This window comes from Strix aluco, chromosome 4 (assembly GCF_031877795.1).
Source record: "Strix aluco isolate bStrAlu1 chromosome 4, bStrAlu1.hap1, whole genome shotgun sequence".
NCBI lineage: Eukaryota > Metazoa > Chordata > Aves > Strigiformes > Strigidae > Strix > Strix aluco.
The window spans coordinates 95,472,487-95,492,897 of record NC_133934.1 but is presented as its reverse complement, the minus strand read 5'-3'; the positions used below and the strand labels follow the sequence as shown (position 1 = coordinate 95,492,897).

The 20,411-nt window shown below is 44.9% G+C and overlaps 1 protein-coding gene across 3 annotated transcripts in view; it reads right to left on the bottom strand.

Annotated features, from left to right (window-relative positions):
- The window catches only part of BMF (Bcl2 modifying factor), a 39,167-nt gene that overhangs the window by 14,630 nt on the left and 4,126 nt on the right, over nucleotides 1–20,411 (bottom strand). For 2 of the 3 annotated variants that reach the window (XM_074824463.1, XM_074824464.1), the window contains exon 5: nucleotides 5,101–7,029. In XM_074824463.1, the coding sequence (XP_074680564.1) occupies nucleotides 6,928–7,029 (102 nt within the window). In that variant the 3' untranslated portion in view covers nucleotides 5,101–6,927. Of the gene's footprint in view, nucleotides 1–5,100; nucleotides 7,030–20,411 lie in introns of those variants that run through there. The other variant, XM_074824465.1, reaches the window with a different exon arrangement.

Sequence of the window (20,411 nt, the reverse complement as noted above, 5' to 3'; positions counted from 1 at the left end):
TTAGATGCACATGTGGCTTTTCATACCACACACATCATGTGTTCTTGGAATGAAAGACCCTTTTGTAACATGCACACACCAGCCGAGGCAACTTAACATCGGGTAGGATTGTTAACTGGGTTCCCTAAAGCTCCCATGACACTGTACCAGCAGCATCGCACTGGAGGAGGAATGTGGTTGAAGGAATTTGACCAGCTATATTATAAATAATCCACAATACACAGCATCATTTCTGCTCCACCCAGGTTAAGTACCATTACTTAATGGAGGTAGTTTTTCCATATAGGAACAGAGTAAAACTTAAGGACAGGCCTGATGATTACCAAAACACATGTCTTGCTGTCGCTTGGGATGGCCAAGACGTTCTCATGTCTGTGTTTGAGGGAGTCATTACCAGTTTACAAGCCCTCTCAAAGCCACAGCCGCCTTCCTCTGCTGCCTTCACATCAGAAGACCTGTGAGAACTGTGTTTCCTAGTAGGATTACCAAGCAACGAGTCTTTATTCTCAAGGCCTGAGTGCCTTTGAATGTACTTGTGTAGGCAGGAGGTAAGCAGCCATCAATCAAAGGTTACGTTTTGCAAATTCGGAGGCTGCATCCCACGTATGTCTTAAGAGATCCTCCTGATTTGAAGCATCAAGTTAACTGTGCAGCTCCAAGTAGCAGCAGTTCTCTGTCCAAGTGGAGGAATATATCTCCTTGAAAGACTATTTCATAAATTAAATTATGCCCAAGGAGAGCAGTCCAATCTGGAAAGAAAATCTTGTCTTTGTTGCAGGACCTGGCGTTAGGGTGCACATAGGAGGATCTACCAGATATTTTCAAAGTTGAACAACCCAAATTGCATCACTGATTTGGGTAATTCCAGAATGGGAAAGCTGTGTAAATGCCCTCCATCCCTTAAAAAATAAAACAAAGAACACAGACAAAGAATTTAACAATTTTATTAAAAATTGTACCAGTTATTAGAAAAAAAATCCAAGTATTAAAGTATTAAAAAGCACCAAGGAAAGAAAGCACAAAGCAAATATACTGCACAGATACAAAAAAAAGGAGTTCTGCCCAGTCACTATTGGTACAGGCAGGAGTCCTGGAGGCACACAACCAGGATAAACAAAATGCTACATTCTCACTGGGTCTCAGTCCATGGCAAAGAAGGTGTGTGCACTTCAGGACTAATCCAGACAGAAATCTCACAGGAGAGCATCGGGTTTACTTCTGCAGCAGGACAGTATCATATTCTGGTGAATATCAGAACTCATAGGGAAACCCTCCATTGAAGGAAAGTTTATTAAGTACATTGCAAATTCTAGCTCACCTTACCCTTTTTGTTTTTCCAGATGAAGGACTCCTGAAGTTTTAAAAAAGAAAAAAAAAGTATTCCACCAAAGTAGAAAAGTCATGCAGGAAGAGGAGGGAGAAAATGTGAATCCACATTTCACAGTACTCTCATCAGTGAATTCTACCTAGAAACGTGGGAGACTGTACTACATGCCATTGAAGAGAACAGAAGAAGAGACACATGATTAGTTTTACCAAAAAAACCCAACAGTCTAGATAGATACCCGAAGTGAAATTTAGTGGCAGGATTTTCAAATGCACCCAGTGGAAACAGACATACAAATCCCTTGGGCTGTTTTGAAATTTCCGTTTTACAAGTCTAACGTCTGACATTTATTTAAGGAGATACTGACAATGTCATCTTCCCATCACACCAGTCTCCCCACCTTTTGTCATCAAACCTTCCTTTCAGAATAGTCTGATCAAAACCGGAGCTGAGGAATCTGTGACGATGCTCTCCTGGAGCTGTGTCCACAAATCGGGGAGACTCCTTTAGATTTAAGAATAACTTTATACATGCAAAATTTCCATAATAGATTTTAAAAACAGTTTAAGAATCTACCCTTCCCACCCCTCCGTTCCCCAAAGGCAGCAAAGAGTCTGAAGACAGAACTGAAACATGGCTTTAAAAAACAGCCCACAGACATTAGGTTTCGCTTCCCAGAAACCAACTTCCAGCATGGGATTCACAGGAAGAGACCCTCCTTTCTGTGGCTAAGGGGGAAGGTGAGGCACATGGAAGAAAGAAGGGGTAGGGGATGTCAGACTGCATTCAGTTTAACAACACACACGCACGCGCACACACACACACACACGCATACAATTACATTCCAGTGCATTTGATGTGTTTGGTCTTTTCTGCTTTTCCTGGTGGAGAAGAACTGAGCTGTGTAACACCTGCGTGAACACACGCAAACCAAAGAAACAGAGACCACTGAAGTCTTTAGGAACTGTAAAAGATTGTCCTAAGATCTTTTATCAATTCCTTGAGGTATTTCTTCTTATGAAAACAATCAAAGGCAACAGGTAGGCATTTTTGCAAATGATCACAAATGCCAGTTTGAAAGACAGACTTTTGAAGGACACTATTAAATACCTTTGTTGTCAAATTATGCTAATACTTGATAGTGCTTGGTCCATGTGCAGAGCTCCCATGAATATGAATGGGCATTCCATGGTCCTTTTACTTATAATCCCGCAGTAAATATTGCTGATAAAACAAGGCAAGACCTCCACATATCTGCATTCTCCTTTGATCCTAGCACATACTCTTGAGTGCTCTCCCTATTCTTCCCTTTAAAAATACCCACAATAGCACACCATTCAGCATGTTACAGTCTCACCATTCCCACAGCTTCAGCAGAGATACGGGTCAGGCCCAGCAGCGGAAATGACAGGATCACATTGCAACAACTGCCTCAACTAATTTTGCTTTTCCTTAAAAAACCCAACCCTTCTCCCTAGTCTACTAATGGGCAGAACCTGCAGTTTCCCAGAAGAGTGCCAAGCCCCACACTGAATGAAGCTCAACCTTGGGTACAGCTCCAGTGACTGCTATGGAGCAACTCCAGGACTGTAATAACCTCACATGCACACATCGCTTATACCTTTAATCCAGGCCCGGGGGCACAAAGTAAATGGGCAGAAGACAGACTGATGTCTTTGCAATCACCCTTTCTACATCAAGGACTGGACTTGCCTCTATTCCCTTGTTGATACACAGCTCCAAAGCAAAGGCTGATAAGGAAGTTTCTTTTAGGACTCTTCTAACGAGAGTTTAGCCAATAAACATTTAATAACAACCAGCTATTTAAACTGAGATACATGAACAGTTACACAGGAATTCAGTGCTACCAGGGATTATCAGCACCTTGGGAGAAGGCTGCAGTCCTACACACAGATCCAACGGCAACCCCTTCCATGCAAATTCATCCTCTCCCCTGCCTTTTTTGTATTTATTTATGGCAGTTTGCAGCTATCCCTGGGCAGTCACTTTGTGATTACTGGCTCAGCTTTCAAGAACTGCAGGAAACAAAAGTAAAACTAATTATTCCCTACTAGCACCAGGCTTGCTGGATCCAGGGATGGGCAGTTACAAGATATTCGAAAGGGAGGGAAGTTGGGAAGGGACAGGAAGAACTCTGTCCCTCAAGGAAAGAGAGCTGAGGTCTGAAGATGTTTTGGAGATCTGGGGAAGGCAAGCAAGATACTTCAAGGCTGCTGGTACCATCAGCAGCAGCTCAAGCTCTTAAGAACTGCTCATAAAAAAAGCAATTTGGTTTAGGAGAAAGATCTGACTGTTCTTTCTAAATTGTTAGACTGTAGGTTTTACAATACAGAGAAACAGTGTCCCATTCCTTTCACCAAGACAAACTAGTATCTAAAAACCCAAGCATACTCCTTCACCAACAGGACTTAAACCGTGTTCCTTGGAACTGTTTCCCCAATCAACGTATGTCCGTGGCCACACTGCAATAGCTACTCTGTGGGGAAGATCTCCTCAGTGTGTGCTCAAGGGGCCTTACTGATATGGAATGGGTGATAAATGCATGGGTGTTGTGCATCTGGGTATTTGTTGATAAACGTGCGAAATATTCCCACTATTTCCTCAAGTAGGTGAGACTGTAAGTATGAAGTAGTTGCTTTTCCATTAAGTGAATAACCAGCCTGCCCCTCCAAATCTACATGAAGCAAAATAAGACTTCTGGGTTGACAGAGCATATTTCCTTTCTCCAAGATATGCAGATATGGAATATAATTAAAATATATTATCAGTGGTTGTAAATCTCTGGCACCAGTAACCAACACACATATTGCAGGAAGTCAGCCTTTGTCTAGCACTAGCTCTATGTCTCCACTGAAGTATTGTTGTTCAAGGAGATTTTAACTTCAGACCCTGGCATGACCAATTTTGATAAGTCTGTTGTTACAGCGGGAAATATGGACTGGCAAAGATGTGTCTCTCCCTGAGCCAAACGACTCTATTGAGGCAGGCAGCCTGACTGAGGAACAGTTTCAGATACTTGTTTCTCCATGTTAAGAAGAGCCTTACTCTAGAGAAACTGGTTGGGTTGCAACACCAGAAAGCACCAATATCAGACCTATCTTTGCAGCTTATGTGTCCAGAGAACAGGCCTTATTGGCCTGTTTGGCAGTTAAGTCAAGGCAGAGGGGAAGGGGAAAGCTCACGATGGTTTTTAAGTGTCAGATGCACTTGCTGAATTTTTTGTAGTTTGCAGGGCTGTTATGATGTAGCTTTGACTGTTCCTAATAAAGGGGTCCTGGCAACCAGTGGGAAAATGCAAGCATCACATCCTAGAGCATGCTGCGCGGGCAGGCAGCACTCCTGCATTGCTTCCTGAGCCTCGGCGCTTCCACTCCTGCCTCTTTAAGAGCTTCGGATTTAAGAGTCTTCTCCTTAAGATCCAGCTTCTCAGGGGTCCCCAGTTCAGTCTGTGCTTGCACTACACCTCAGGCTTTCCCCCCATTTAAGTTCTTGCTCTCTGATGACCAGCATTTACTCCAAGCAGACTGTGCAAAGCAAGCTATGGAAAGCCTCATCTCTGTCAACATGGGCAGAGAGTGGCTTCCCATACTGCTGCAGCATAGTCAGCAACAGGTATCACTTGTATCCCTCTGGGTAACTCTGTAGTGCACATGCTTAAAGAAACAACACAAAACCAAAAACAATCCCCCCTCTTAAAAATACCCTCCCACCCTCCCTCTCCATAAAACCCACCCCCCAAAATATTACTTGAGATTCATTTATATGAATTATTAACCATCATGGACAAACATATTACTCTAGCTCTAGCTAGAAAAATAACGTAAGAGGAGAAAAAAAAAAAGCTTTTCTCACATAAACTCTCCTTATGTTGAAAGAGAGTGACTGTGAGTATATGAAAGTGAAAAGGGCTTGGGGACCTCTTTCGGGGAGCTAAAGTACATTTTGCCACAGTAGAGCAGGATGCAAACCAAGAGGATGGGGCTGGGAGAGAGGGAGAAAGTCCAAATTTAACTGTGTTCAGCAAATTGTTACCAGACACTACAGTGCAATGATGAGATTATACAAATACCAGAGAAAACATGAATTAGAGAAGGATATGCAGAGAGGGGTGGAGGAGAAAGTGTATGTGCAAGTAAACTACTCTTCCCGTACAGTAATGCTTATTTTTCAGAGTGGACCAAGAGCAGAAGAATTCCTCAGCACCTGAAGTCAACATTTGTAACAAGACTGAAGAGCAATTCTCTGGACAGCTCTTCCTCACGTTCATTGTATCATTGGAGACCTACAACAAGGTGCAGTGGCAATAGGGAAATGGTCTGAAGAAAATAAAGTCTGTATTGCTTCTCCGTTTGTTTTTTACCCTAGTTGTTACCGGGTTTGTGAACTAACGATATTTAAGGCTACGGAGAAGTAGCCATCGATATTTAAGGCTACTTCCTTCTGGTAGGGTAATTTCCCTGTGCTGGTCCAATCGTGTCAGTCATATGGACAAACTTCTGAGTGCATACAAACTGGGAACTGTTAGAAGATCTCCCTTGAAGTAATATTGCTGCTGCTAGTCAATATATGCTTACAGCAGCCTCCAAACATTACACACTAGAGTAATGGACAGACTGCTTGTACAGTGTACATATCAGACTAGTTGCTAATTAATTTCCCTGTCAAATTCTGAAGCAAAACTATTGGATGCCTGGGACTTAAGCCTTCCTGACCAACCACATTATAGTAAGAGAAAAGAAAAACAAAACAAAATAAACACCCATCATAAAACTAATAAAAACATATACATTAGCATTGTAGAAGAATGACACGTGTCATATTCCACGGTTTTTGGCTTCATGCTGGCTCACGGGCACTGCAAACACTGAACTAGAAGCAAACAGTGGCAGAAACTAATAGCCACCAGCAACCCCAGGAAGGTTTAATTTTAAGACTGTTCCATTGAAATGATTTTGTCTGTTGACGGCAATGACAAAGGACTACTTCCTGTGAGAGAGCTGCAACTGGTGCCCTATGGAAAGATTCTTTGTGATTTTTCTCTCACACAGGGTGCAAGGAATAAAGAGTAATCCATGCAGAAAGTAAGTAACCTGCTGGATATGAGCTACTTAAATGTTTTCATTGCTAAAAAGAACTTTCTTCGTGGAGGAATCGAGCATCTCTGCTCTGGAAGATACCCAAAGTATGTTTAGAGTCATCAATCCCAGACATCGTTCTTAACTAGCAGCCAAAATGACACTCCTGCACTCTACCACTGACTAACACACAGGGCAGAGGAAGCTGTTAGTCCAATATCTGCCTCCCTTGCACAGAGGTCACCGGCGCGGGGAACCAGCAGCAAGCTTTACCAAACACACCCACATTCTGGCTTTCCTTCGACAGTGTTGGACAAGAGCTCCCGGCCTCATGAGGCAGGCAGCAGCAAAGAAGAGTCCATAAAAACCCCCAAACTTGAAGACGAGTATCAGAAATTCAGAGTCCTCACATCCGGCCGGCGGTGTGCAATGTCTCGCCCCCGAACCAGTGTTTGTTCAGTGCTCCCTGCAGACTGGGTGCGGCCTGAAACAGGCGGGTGAAGCTCACCTCTGCCCAGTGTGGTTCCTGTTCGCCTCCGCATTTAAGGCCAAGTTGTGTAGGAAGAGAAAAAGCTGCCACCACACTTGATTTCTGTTCTGCTGATGCTGTAGAGGAGAACAGTTGAAGCAAGGTTATTTATATTTCTAAAATTGCAACATACCACTTCTCTTTTCCAATAACAACTCAGTTACACTTTTCAAGAGCAGACACTTTAATCCCATCAGCATAACAAGGGGGTGCAGCAAGGGATGAGGGGAGAGAGGGAAATGATAAGTTCTCCAGAAATAATTGTAGCTCTAACATTACAAAAAGAAAAGAGCAGACCCTTTATGCATTGTGCACAAGAGGATTAAACTTTTTTTTTTGCTTGTAGGATTTTGCAGAGTTTAGCCAAGTGCTGTTTTTAATCAGATTGGCTTCTGAGCCTTTCAAAAGCCCCAGCTGCATGAACAAACAACCTTTTTTTTTTTTTTTTTTAAAAAAAAGCCCCCCTTCACCCCAAAAGTAAAAAAAAAGAAAAAAATATAACTGGTGATCCATCTGTAAGTGATTTGACACCGTGAAGGTCAAAGGGTTAATCTTCAATTTAAACCACACTGCTGAGACAGCAAAACTCTGATTTCATCTAGTACAAGAAAACACATTCGTGCACACACACACTCCCCCACCCTCCCCCCACCACATTTTCCTTCCCAGCATCTCCAAGATAATACTGCCCTTTTTATAGCCACTTTTGACAGTAAGCCATAAATAATCAGCCTTGGAGCCCTTTCCTACTGACTGGAGCCAATTAAACCTTAAGCAAGAACATACTTGAAAACACACAAAAAACCAAAACCAAGAGGTTATTTCAGGTCCCATTGTCAAGGAAGAAACATGGGAGTTGAGTTTCAGGGGGACACCAGACTATATAATGCAGCTTTGGGGCAGGGACACTGTTCCTTCTTTTGTTATATGTAATCACCCCTGCAAAAGTGGCTCCGATTATACCCCCACCTTCCCGCACTTTAATGGCATCTCATACAAACAGGTGGGTTTCTCTTTACGTTGCCCAGCCTGGGATACTATTTCACCTCAATAACCAACCTCTATTAGAAGTCAGCCTTTGTTTTCTCATCCAGAATTCCATATTTGCTAAGCGGACTGATCATTTCTGGAAAACAAACCAGCCCCAATCCCCCCCTGTCCCCCCCCCAATTCCCAGCAGACAAGGAAACAGAAGACTGGCTTCCAACAACTTTGCCTCAGTACACAGGAGTTCATAAAAGAGCACTGAAGCACATTATATGAACAAGATGTTTCAACTCAGATTAGCCCAACAGGGCAGAACAACACGGTTGCAAGGCATTCTTTATGTAATCACAAATAAGAGAGAGTTGCAACCGGAGTTGGTGTACTGGAGATGTGTCAATAGACAGCTCTTCAAAGCCCTCCCAGATAGTCATTAAATTATGTTCGTAATTCAGTGTGAGTAGATCTGTGCCATTTGAATCACAAGTACACATGAAACAGGCTTCAGAAAACCTGTGTTCATCTCGCATCTTAGCAGTGGGTCATTCTTCTTACCCTCAAGACTTAACAGCTGTCTCCTGGATTTAGAAGAGTTCACACAGATCCCATCAGACATTTCAACACCACTGCGTTTGGAGCATAACCCACAGACAGCAACTCTAGAGCCTGGTATCATTTATTTCAAAGTAACCAGCCCCGGCTTCAGCCCGTACTGATAGCCCAGGCATTGTTAGGTTTACAGGTGAAAACAATAATTTATAAACTATCCCCTAGGGCTGGGTTACAAAAAACTAATTTGGTCTCAAAAAGCAAGATGCTTTTTGTTTTGTTACTCGCCTCTCAGTTTGACCAAGCTTGTCCTTCCTCATTAAACTCCAGAGATTCTTCTCACCCTCCTCCATAAAGCCACACTCCCAAACCTGCTCAAACATGCACGTGGAACCACAATGTCCCGATGACATCTAGAGACCATGTTTTTATCAAGCTATTACGCAGACTGCTCCTTAAACAGAGATCTTCAGGTAGCATGTCAATGAAGTGGCATGCAAGCACAATGCCTTCTGCAGTTTCCACAAGCAGGGAACTATGCTAGGGGAGCACAGTGGACAAACACACTATAGATGCTCTGAAGACAATCTCCTTTGGCAGATTATTTTATTCTATTGGCAGCCAAGAGGGTAAAGAACTGTCTTACAGGGACTTAGTATGGGAAATGCAAAAGGATGTTTAAAAATTGATATAGAATCCTAAACTTGGAATATATCTCAGCTTCAACTGGTGGACTCTCTTTAATGAAAACTCTCATGGAATTTTATAAATCAGGTTAATTTGGGAGCAGATGAGCAGAAGTGTGCTGATTTGGCATGTGCAATTTCAGCTATTCCACACTCTCAGGAGGACAAACACATGTAAGAATCCCCGTATTAATGCCCTGCTTCATGTAGGAGGCCGCTTTGCGCTTCTCACACACCATAACACGTTTCTAAATATTCTGACTCCTCCTTAAATTTTACATGTCACCTCAAAGAAAAGGATTACTTGTTCTTTGCACTGACAGGTAAAGGAGGCCATGTTCAGGGAAGAACAGTGGAAGGACTGAGCTCATCCTCCTCCCTTTTCTTTGAAGGGGGGCAGCTTTTTGAGGAAGGTATTGGGTATTGGTTTTATTTGGTAAATAAGTGTTGTAGAGGTCTACTTTAAGATGGGTTACAGATATGCAAGAGAACTAGTGGAATGTGGTATCACAAATACTGAGAAAAACTAATATATTTTTAGTTTATATTCTATTGTATTTATTTCACTGTCTCTTGAAGTCACTTTTTTGGTACAGCATTTTTGTCCTTCTCCAGTTAAAAATGTTTCCCACTATTTGCCTAAGACACTCAAGGAGATTTCCATGCAAGAGCATTAATAGGAATTATTTTACCCTTCTTTCTCTCTGCTTATAAGAAGCATAAGATCTCAAATCACTTTATGAAGGATGTTGACACCATTAATTTTGTTTTGAAGTGAAAAAATAGAGCACTAGGCCCAAGGCAGCTTTCTAGGTTTTATTCCTAGACCTAGGGCTTGTATTTCTCCGGGTCCGTATTCAGTCAGTATTTCCTTCCACGGTGGTGTACTCCCCCCCACACTTTCACCAGCTTGCATACTCAAGCAGCCTGCTCACGCTGTTTCCTCCTCACACTAGTGCAGGAAAGTGAACTAGAACAGGACAATGATCAAGGCCAGACTAATCTGATAAAAAGGTTGCCTTTACTATCGATCAGGTCATCCTAATCCATCTGCTCCATGGCATCATGTAGCCAAGCTGGTGCTTGTGCCAGCACAACAGAAAGGTGACCTGAGAAGAGGAGCAAGCTGGGACTTGCTTCAGCAGCAAGCCTAGCTAACGGGGTTTACCGAGTTATGGCTTCACTTCTGGGCTGGTCTGCTTTCTGTGGTACTAATTCAGTGTGGGACAAGAGCCACAGAATGGAAATGGCAGCTATTCTTTGCAGTAGAGGTAAACAGTATATGCGAAGAACTGTCCCAGCCTAAAAAATGTCCTTTTTACAAGTTTCAGTAGCTTCTCCCTAGATACACCTCTGCCAAGACCAAAACACTCAAATATTTCAAGGCTGAGGGCTTTTTGGTGTGGTATAATTTAGCTGCCAGGAAGGACAGAAAACCCAGGAGAATGACTCCATGAATTTGGCATCTAATTTTCTCAGATGTCATATGTTTCAATTCTTACAGTTTTCTAAGACTCGTAACTATTGCGGCACAAGTGTATAATTTTCCTAAGCTTCACTATGCTGATTTGTCCCTCATCAAAACAATTCAATCCTCAGAGTCACTACTGCACAAAACTATCAAGGATGAACACTTTGCCACCTCCATGCGGTAACGTAACACAATGAACATTTTGAAGCTCCCTTCCCGAGATGGAAAGACGCCCCTTTCGCCCTCTATACTAACTGTAACTAAAGACTAGACTTGTGAATACAGTAAGTCAACACAAAGCTGGAAACACATAAAACCATTTCCTATTGCAGCTGCTGCTTTTTAAAGGGGATATCCTTAAGAGACTGTCTGTCTGAGGCATTAACATGAATGCTTCAATGAGTCACAAGGAAAGGCCATTTTACAGGAAAAGTGTCCTCTGCAGCAACAGTACATTAGTGAAGCCTATTCCATGAACTGTGGTGAACCAAAAGCCAGAATACTGGTAAACAAACACAAAAAAACAGCAAGACTTTTACTGGAAGCAAATGAAAGAGAGACATGACTGACCTGACATTTATTTCCTCCCCATAACTAATTCCCAATACATGTTTCACACTGTAAGCATACAGATATATATCTGTCAAATAGCACCCCAGATGTCAAAAGCTTTTTACTCCTACCAAGCCCTTGCATGGGGTGATCAAGGGAAGATCAGGACAGGTAATATACCTCAAAGAAAATGTTGTCCCTCTGATACAGCTCCTTGAATCCTTGAGCATAAATGTTTAACTGATGAATAGGATTCACTTTTCCACCTGATACATACATGCCATTAATATCCCTCCTTAAAAAAATAAAGAATATATTCATCATACACATGTTGTATGTGGGTCTGATACATTCCTATCACATACACAGAAGGGTAGACCCGTCTACCCTCTTGATCTCATGGTCAACTTCTGACTTCGCTTCCTGGCTTCCAGATGATTAAGGGTTCATCCTAACTAGAAGGATTAAAATATGGCCATAAATGGCACATTTAGAGCACAAAAAGAATAATGGCATATGTGTACATAAAACCATCATTCTTCCTTTAACGACTAATACAAGTATTAGCAGTAAGTTGTTGGGATTTTATTTATTCACTGAAAACAAAAATACTTGCACACCGGGAGCAGTTGCTGACTCATTGCTGAAGGCTGTTTTGGCTGCCAGGTGGCTGGAGGCATATTGTGCTACCACAAAATATGCTTTAGCTTAGAAAGACTAGAAAGTCACAGTCCCCAAGGCAACAGAGGTTACAGAAGGTGTCCCCCGCTGGAGAGAGAAATGCAGGCCAATGCAAGTCAAATACAAATCTTCCCAGCTGTGATTCCTAATGACCAAAGAATAATGCATGTGTAAAAGCAGCAGGGAAAAAAATGAGACAGTAACAGAGAAAAACCGAAAGAGAAGTGTAGCAGCACAATTTCTCATGGTGACACAGAGAGGAGGACGAGGATCTTCCTTGAGGATCTGCATCCTTCTGGCTTGCAAGCCCTGCGGCTTCTTGTGGTAGAGGGAGGCATCATCTCAAGTACTGCTTCCTCCATCAGGCTTTGCGAAGCAAGATAATGCGTGTTTATGGAGAGAGGATATACAGGAGCAGTTGCAGCAGGAAGGATGCGGGGTGCAGGAGACCCCCCCCAAACCCATTTACGGGCTGCCCAGCCCAAGAAGGGTGGACGGCACTGACTCTTGCTGGGGCGCTGGTCCAAGCAGCAAACCTGCTCGTTCAGTGAACCAGATGTTCATTGCCCCAAACCTGCTGCAGGCACAGCTGCGCAGGTGAGCCCTTTCTCAACTTTCTTGTAGTTCAAAAACAAACACGCAGCCACTCACGCCTTCCTCTCCAGAGCAGGCAGGAAGGGGAAGCAGACAGACGCCATGGCAACAGCCAGCTGACGGCAACCTGGGAAGGGCAACCACCGGCCACTTCGTTCCCAGGCCCCCAGCCTTCCCCTTCTGCACCCCCGGGGGGCACACTGGCTTATTTTCCCCAAATACAGTAAATAAGGGTCTTGCTTGTATTTCCACAGAGCCACATCTCTCTACCTGCAGCACAAGGTCTGGGGGGGAAAAAGTCACCCCCATGCTGTGAGGGGACACGAGGGTGCAGGAAGAAATGCCCAGACCTCGCCTCTGCGCCCAGAAGATGCCCACCCCCTCCCACTGCCATAGCTACAGGCAGCAAGTAACAGGCAAGTTTATTCACTCAGACTCCGAGTGTGAACTTCCAGAGCTCTTTCACAGCTTACGCTGTTTATCACCTAACCTGCCCAGGCCGTGGGACGGACTGACTTTTACTTCGCATCGATTCCCTCACCACCAGAAGGAGGGACATGCTCCCAAGACTGCTCAGTGCGCACGAGGAGACACCCCCTAGTGATTAAAGCATACCTCGGGGTTTTGGTTAAAATAACACTTTAAAAGTTTTTACGGGAAAATATCCTGGCGGAGGGGTGAGGGGGCGCAGGGCCCTGGTTGCGAGGGGAGCCTGCAAGCAGGCGGGCAGGCAGGTGCAGCGCTGGAGCCTGCGGGCAGAGCAGCCTCTCGTCAGCAGTTCTGATGACTCAGAGGCTAAATTTAGAGAGCGATATAAACACAGCAGCCACAGCGCAAACACTGCCCGGCAGAGCTGCTCTCACGCAGGGCCGTCTCGGCCCGCTCCTCCTCACCGGCTCGGGGGCTCTCCTCGGCGGGTGGCTGCAGTCCCCCATCGCCAGCGTCTTGTCAGGCGTTACATCAGGAAAAACATAATTGGGGTTAACAGAAGTTGCCTCACTGCTTTTATTTTTAGATCATTATTCTTTTTGCTGTGGTACAGTCCTCAGAAAGATTCCTTTGCCATTGGCGAGGGTAGCTACCAAAGAGAAACAAAAAAAAAAAAAACAACCCAACCCAACAACCCAACCCAGAGACTATAAAAGGCTAGCGGGACATTCCTCCTCAATAGCTTGAAACAAAGGAGGACTCTGCAGTTGGGCACTTATTTTCCTGCCTTTCCACCATAAAATTTAATTGAGTAAAATACAACCACGCACACTCCTCACCATAAATAATCAGTCCAAACATCTCATCATCCCCCTCAGAGATGGCAATATCTTAATAAGATCAACCAACCTAAGCAGAGGACTGGAGGCAGAACAACTGGGTTCCAATCAGTGATCCCTGCATGATCTCAAGCAAGTTATAACCTGCATTTCCTAGTCTCCCACACTAAAAAAGAAGTGGGATATTACTGCAATTATTTCTTAATTGAAAAATAATTTCTCAGCTGTCACACTGCTACAAGCAGAAAGCACGTTACCACTGTCACAGCCAGCACGGTGCTGCGAGAGCCAAGGAAACGTAGAAGAGCCTGCAGAGGCTGCTGGGGTTGTACAGGAGAAGTAGCAGCAGCACTGAATGCTATTTAAATCACACAGCGATACAGCAGGTGACATTAGAAATACTGCAAAACAATTCACTTGTGCAGGCCCAAAGAATTATTTCATGCTCTTTAATGTGGACAATCTTGGTATTTTGAGGTTGTGGCCCCACTGCCTTAAGACACAGCAGTCCTGTGTCTGGTGGGGTGAAGGATTCATGGCACGTCACTGCACAGAGCTTGCACTGCTCTCCTGCCACCAGGCTCCCTTATCCTCTGCCCACTTCCTCTACCAGAGCTAGGCAGGAAGTTTTGCTTTTTAACATTATCCCCTATTTTAAGCAGGAACAAAACCATAATATATTTAAATCTTTTGTCAGCTGAAAGCATAGAGAAGAAGGCTAAATTAGGCTGATGCAAAAGTTTTGCATTTTTTACTAAACCGATATACAATGGTTACATGTGACTGTTGCATCAAAAGTTCGCATAGCCCAGCCTCCAACAGCAGCCTTATGTGGCTGCCTGAGGAAAAACAAAGGGTAAGTACATGCAATAGCTCCCCCTAATACTCTTTCAGCATCTAACTAGTTTGAGCTTAGGACTTCCTGAGTCAGACCTGGTTTCTGTTTATTTAATATCTCCTTCAATAGCCACAAACCTGTCCCGATTCCCCTTGAGCCCAAATAAAAGTGCTGGGATGCACAATATGCCTTGATAAGGAGTTCCACAGAACTACCTACTGCATGAAAAACTACCTCATTTACTTTGAGCTGGCTTGGTTTTGCCTAGTTCTTGTACTGGGAGAAATCAGTCTATCCCTCTCCTTCATGTCACTTTTGATTTCTGCTTAATATTCTTAATATCCTTATTTCGTGTCTTTTTTAGGCTCAACAGTCCTAGCCCATTTTTTCATTTCATATGGAAGTTTCATCATCATTCTTGACTTTCTCTGAACCTTTTCCAGTTCTGCTGCAACATTTTTGGGAGAAGGAAACCAGAACTGTAACGTTCAAGATATGGGAGAAACATGAATTTATACAGTGGTATAACTACGTTCTTGTTCTCAATTTCTTTCCTTAACATACAAAAGAATATAATCTCAGATCAGATGTCAAAGGGTCCAGCAAGTTTCTGTTAACCTAAATGTCAAGTAATCAGCTCCACAAGCAGCAGGATTTCAGAACAGGTGCTAGGCAAGGGGCAACAGGTTGCTGTGTCACTTTATGCATAGGGGAAGGTGCTCTTCCAAGCCCACCTCTTCCTTCATTGTCATTTGTCAAAATGGAAAACATCTAACAACATTAAGCAAAAAATCTGTCTCCACTTCCTCATAACAAGTTTCTGAGTCCACTGCCTGTGAGAATGCCTCTTCCCACTACGGCATCCTCCTTTACTCAAGCCTAGGGTCCCAATTCCATAGCCCTGCGAGAACTCTAATTTACACCTCAATCTTCCCAACCTCACATCCACCGTACCTCCTGCCCTCTAAACCAGGCCCACTCACTTCAGGAGTCCTCCATCTGGTACTCTCCCTCGCCATGCTCCTGCACCCTTGGCTGGAAATTGAAGTCCTGCACTGATGGACAACCCACAAACAGCAGAGCTAGAAGAGGAGACCTGATGCTTTGCACAGCAGCAGCAGGGACCAGCAAGCACTGGCAGGCAGAGAAGATCCCAAAACTGACCTACTCAGAAAATGAATGAAAGCACTCACCCCAAGTCTCAAAGAGACTGCAGGTACAAGTAAAGCATGGAGCTGCCAGTGCTACAGGCTCAGCTCCTGGACAATTTGGGAGTCTCTGCATTACATTATCAGGAAGCTTTTCTGAACATTTTTCCTAAAATGTAAAGTCATCACAAAGGACAGTCTCCTGCAAACAATTCCAGTTTAAAAAAGCAACTGTTAAAAAAGTCCCTGAGTGTCCTCAATAAACGATGGAGAAAAGGCTGATGGGGTTTGGGATAAATAATGCACACGTAGCACTGTGTGCCCACTCATGCTGATAAGAGACACGGTCTCCCTGTTGCATAAGCAGAAGTGTCTCAGAGAAGGCCTTGATAACTCTCATGAGACACAGAGGGGAAAAAACATGCAAAACATAACAAGTTTCACTTTCAAAGGAAAACAACATTTCCTCCTGGACATTTTCAGTGTCATTAACTTGAGGCAAACAGGTAGATGCTTAGCCGTCTGTCCACAGCCACCATGGATGCAGGGGCTCATGCTCCACAGGCTGCTCAAGCCCACTGCAGGGATAGCGAGAGAGTTAGTTGCTGAACCAACCAGGGAATTTAGAGAAACAAAGTTTTCTATAGCTAGATCCATGGAGGCTTTTTGAGCATGGTCAGCATATCTAAATCAACTGCAGGATTACTGATGTGTTGGAAAAGGGGCTTTGTTGTTGTTTGTAATACACTTATTTACTCAAGAAAGCTCAGCTCTGATTCAGCATCTGGTTCTCATTGAGGCTCAGCTTTTTTTAAACTGAGCTTTCCAGATGGGTTGACTGAAGCACAAGGAGGTCAAGAGACTTGTCTGAGGTCATACAGCAAGTCAGTGGCTCTGCTTGGACCCGAGCCCAGAACTGTTCAAGGCTACCACTCCTTGGCTCTTAAAGAGACAATTTTATCCCCTGTGAAGTGATCTTATCACCATGAAGAAGAGATGCGATAAAAGCAGTCCCCTCAAAGCCTCAGCCTGCTTAGAAAGAGTTATTTTATTTGGAAAAACCCGTAGCGTTTCAGCGTCTCAATGGAGCAAGTCAAACCAAAGGGGTGTGATACTGATATGCAGTGTCATCCACCCCACTCTTGTATAATCCCGCGCTCCTATGGGGTGGCTTTACGCTGCTGCTGCCACCATCCCTGGTTGTGTACTCACATCCCATCTAGCAGCAGGTCATGTCATGAAACACACTGTTGGTTCAGCAGAAGTTGAAGCCCCTTCTCAAGGTGAGGAAACTCAAGTGCACTCAGGACCTGAAGCAGAGGCTAAAGCACTTGTTGCCACGGCCTGGACATGTGGGGTGCAGGCACCGCATCCCAGCCGACTGACCAGCAGATCCCCTAAGCTCAGCTGTCTTCTCCGTAACCTCAAGAGCGCACTCTTTAAGCTCAGCCACAGGCCAGGCTACAGCAAGCAGTTCACAGATCCCATGGCAAAGGCACACTTGCTCCAAACCAAGAAGGAGGTGGCAGGTACTGGCTTCTCCTGCAGAAAGCATGGCTTGGCTCTAACTTTGTTTTCCAAGGGCAGGGTGAGAAAAGCACAACAGAGGGAACATTGCCAGAAGCTCTACAGCCTCAGACAGGTAAGAGGTACTAAAGAGCTAGAGAAAACATAGATGGCTCTTGCATGTCATTCCGCAGAGCCCTCTGTGAACTGGATCAACCTGTAGCAGGCTCTGCTACTTAGGAACGCAGAGTGTTGCTCAAGTCCTTCCCATAATAAATTCAGCATCTTAAGGAGATGAAAGATGCAGAGTGCTAGGGAATGTTGCATTATTGCTCTAGTACTGATCTAAGGATGAAAAAGCCAGGTTTTAAACTACTGTATTCTGTTTAATATATTAATAGGAAATGAAACCCTAAAAATGGTGTACATGCCAAAAGCAAGCATAGGTGCGGCCAACTTTCTTATTCTTACGAGATGCATACCCAAAAATCTTTTGTATAGCCAAGAACCACAGAATAAATACCACATAGCTCTGGGAGCCCAAGGAAGAGATAACAGTGACTCTCCAGGGTTCCCAGTGTGGGATGGAGTTAGACCATGCGTGCAGCTGAGTCCAATGACAACTCAGTGACGTCAACCTCAGCAGCTATTGCCTGCTCAGTTCCTCTCTCAGCCAGGGATGTACATTAACCAGCGGCCTTTGGGTCAACACAGCCTTGCTGCTGTGGCAGCACAATGGGAGCCATACCTGAACTGCTGGAGAGTCTCGCAGAAGTCAAGAGCCATGAGAGGGCAACTCTTGAGCTAGCCAGATGCACTGCTCCAATGCTGAAAGCTTTTCCTAACTCCTACTGAAAGGGCACATACGTTTTCTTTTCACACATTCACTGATAAGATGTTTTGTAGGCTCTGAGAAGAGGCACAGCTTGTTGAAAACCAGGCTTGCTCTCTCTCTCAGGACTTCACAAGACCACACTGGTGTGACTAACTCTGTGGTATTCTAAGTCCAATTCAAGACACCACTTTGGAAAGTTGGTTTTGACCAAATGTTTGAGACAAGCCGGAATGGGGCATCCAAATCAGGGATTAGTTTCACAGCAAGATAAACGACAGCCCAGTTTCCATGTCTCAGAGACTGCCCCTTCCAAACCACAACACATTGCGAACAGTTCGCGTGTCTCCAGGGGCAGACTGCTTGCTTCTTCAGCAACAGGCTGGGAAGAGTCACTGCGCACAGGACAGAGGGGCTTCTGCATAGATCTGTGCCAAAAGCCAAAGGAAATCCTCCATGCAGGGCTGGGAGGGAAGGGATTGGGCATGACAACAAAACGCTCCACGGGGAACGGTGCCTCGGACACTAGTATGTGGCTCAGTTTTCCCGACAAACAAGAAAGACTCCCTTAACAGATCCAAATGCCAAGGCCTATCCCAGGGTCAGGCTGTGGAGAACCACTGGCTGAACTACTCCGTCCTCGGGTTAAGTTTTTGGGTTGGGATTTTTTTTTTTTTTTTCCTGTTTTGTTTTCGAATGTAAATGGCTGAACGGCTCCCCCCTCCCCTTTACAACTTGTTGCTCTCCCAGTTCAAACAAAGCCAGGGGAGCTCCTCCTCCGCTGGCCGCGGGGCCGCCGTTGTTTACCCGCTCTGCCGCAGGCGCGGCGGGGGGGCGGCCCGGCGGGACTGGCTGCGGCCCTTCCCGGGCACCAGAGCCCCCTCGGCCCCCGTCGCGGGGCAGCACGGAGCCCCACCCACGGCTGGGGTGGCCATTCCCGGCTGCGTTTCCAAAGCACAGACATCAGAGAGGTGTACACACACACACATACACACACACCCCCCTCCGCCCCCGAGAGGAACGGGGTCAAGTTACAACCAGTTCCACCACTTCACTGCAGGGCTCCTGCACCGGGCCGGTTAACCTTCCCCTTCCTGGGAGGGTCTGCCCGGAGAGACTGGGGTCCTCAGCTGTCGCTGGCGGAAAGGTAGCACTGGGGAAAGCCCCGTTCAGCCACAAACACATGGGAAAAATCTCGTGGTAGCTCGTTATTCCTGCAGTTTGCTAAATGACATTCATAGCCCCATCTACATTTCTACAGGCTAATCCTCCCCTTACTGCTTCTTTAATGCTCCTGCTATTCAGAGATGAAGAATCCCAGAGTTTCCTCATCTCTCTGGTGACACGGTGAGTACCAAACCTTTGCCCAGCCACAAGCCACCTTCTCTGACCAGGACAGAGATCCTCACTTACCTTTGAGAAGAATTGCAACAGATCCCACAGTTAACAGAGCACCAACTCACTTGCAGTGAAATAAACCTTCTGTCCCTCTCTGAAGTCACCAAGTGTCAGCTTCTTCATACACAAGGGGATACACGCTCTCCTGGCTGGGCTTGCATAGAAGTGGCAAAGCTCTGCCTACTGCCAAACCTCTGCCACCTCTGACAAACTCTGCCTGGACTGGAGCTTCCTTTTCATCTCAACAGGGGAAGGAGGGCAAGGGAAAAAGAATCAGGGGTCTTAGGGGTGCTGGTTTTATTTTGTTTCTTTGAAGAACGGGGTTTCTTTTTTAAAAAAAAAAAAAAACAAAACAAAATCAAGATTCAGGAGTGTGGTTTTCAGAACTGATGGCATCTTACAGCTGTCTTTTGTTGTGAGAAAGTCACAAGTGTGAGACACTAGCTAGGACTGTCTGACAGAGGAGTTGCTAGCAAGTCTAGCATGATCTAAATATACTCCACATTTCAGAGAACTACCCCTAGACAACAAGGAGTGTCAGAACAGACTCCAGGCTTGTTGTTATCTCCAAGGTGAGGAGCTGATATAAGACACAGATGGCCACTTGGGCCACAAAAGAGAATACACTGGTCGTGAGGAGAGTGGAGAAGAGGAATAAAAGCTGTAATAAAAAGCAAGGGGGAGATCCCTGGGGAAATCCTCAGTAACCCTGTTACTGATGAACTGGAAGAGCTGGAATAGCAGCAGCTAATGCAGAACAGCTACCTTCCCAGGTAGTAAATGCAATCCCACACATTCTCTTCCCTCCACCTGCTAATCTTCAGGAAGAGCCAGCAATCTAGGGTAAGCAAAATCCATTAGGACACTCCCGCCATTTTATCACTGCTGGCAGTCTGCTGCCTTAGACAACAGCCTGCTTAGCTGATGCCTGGAGCCACTCTAGAGCACCACT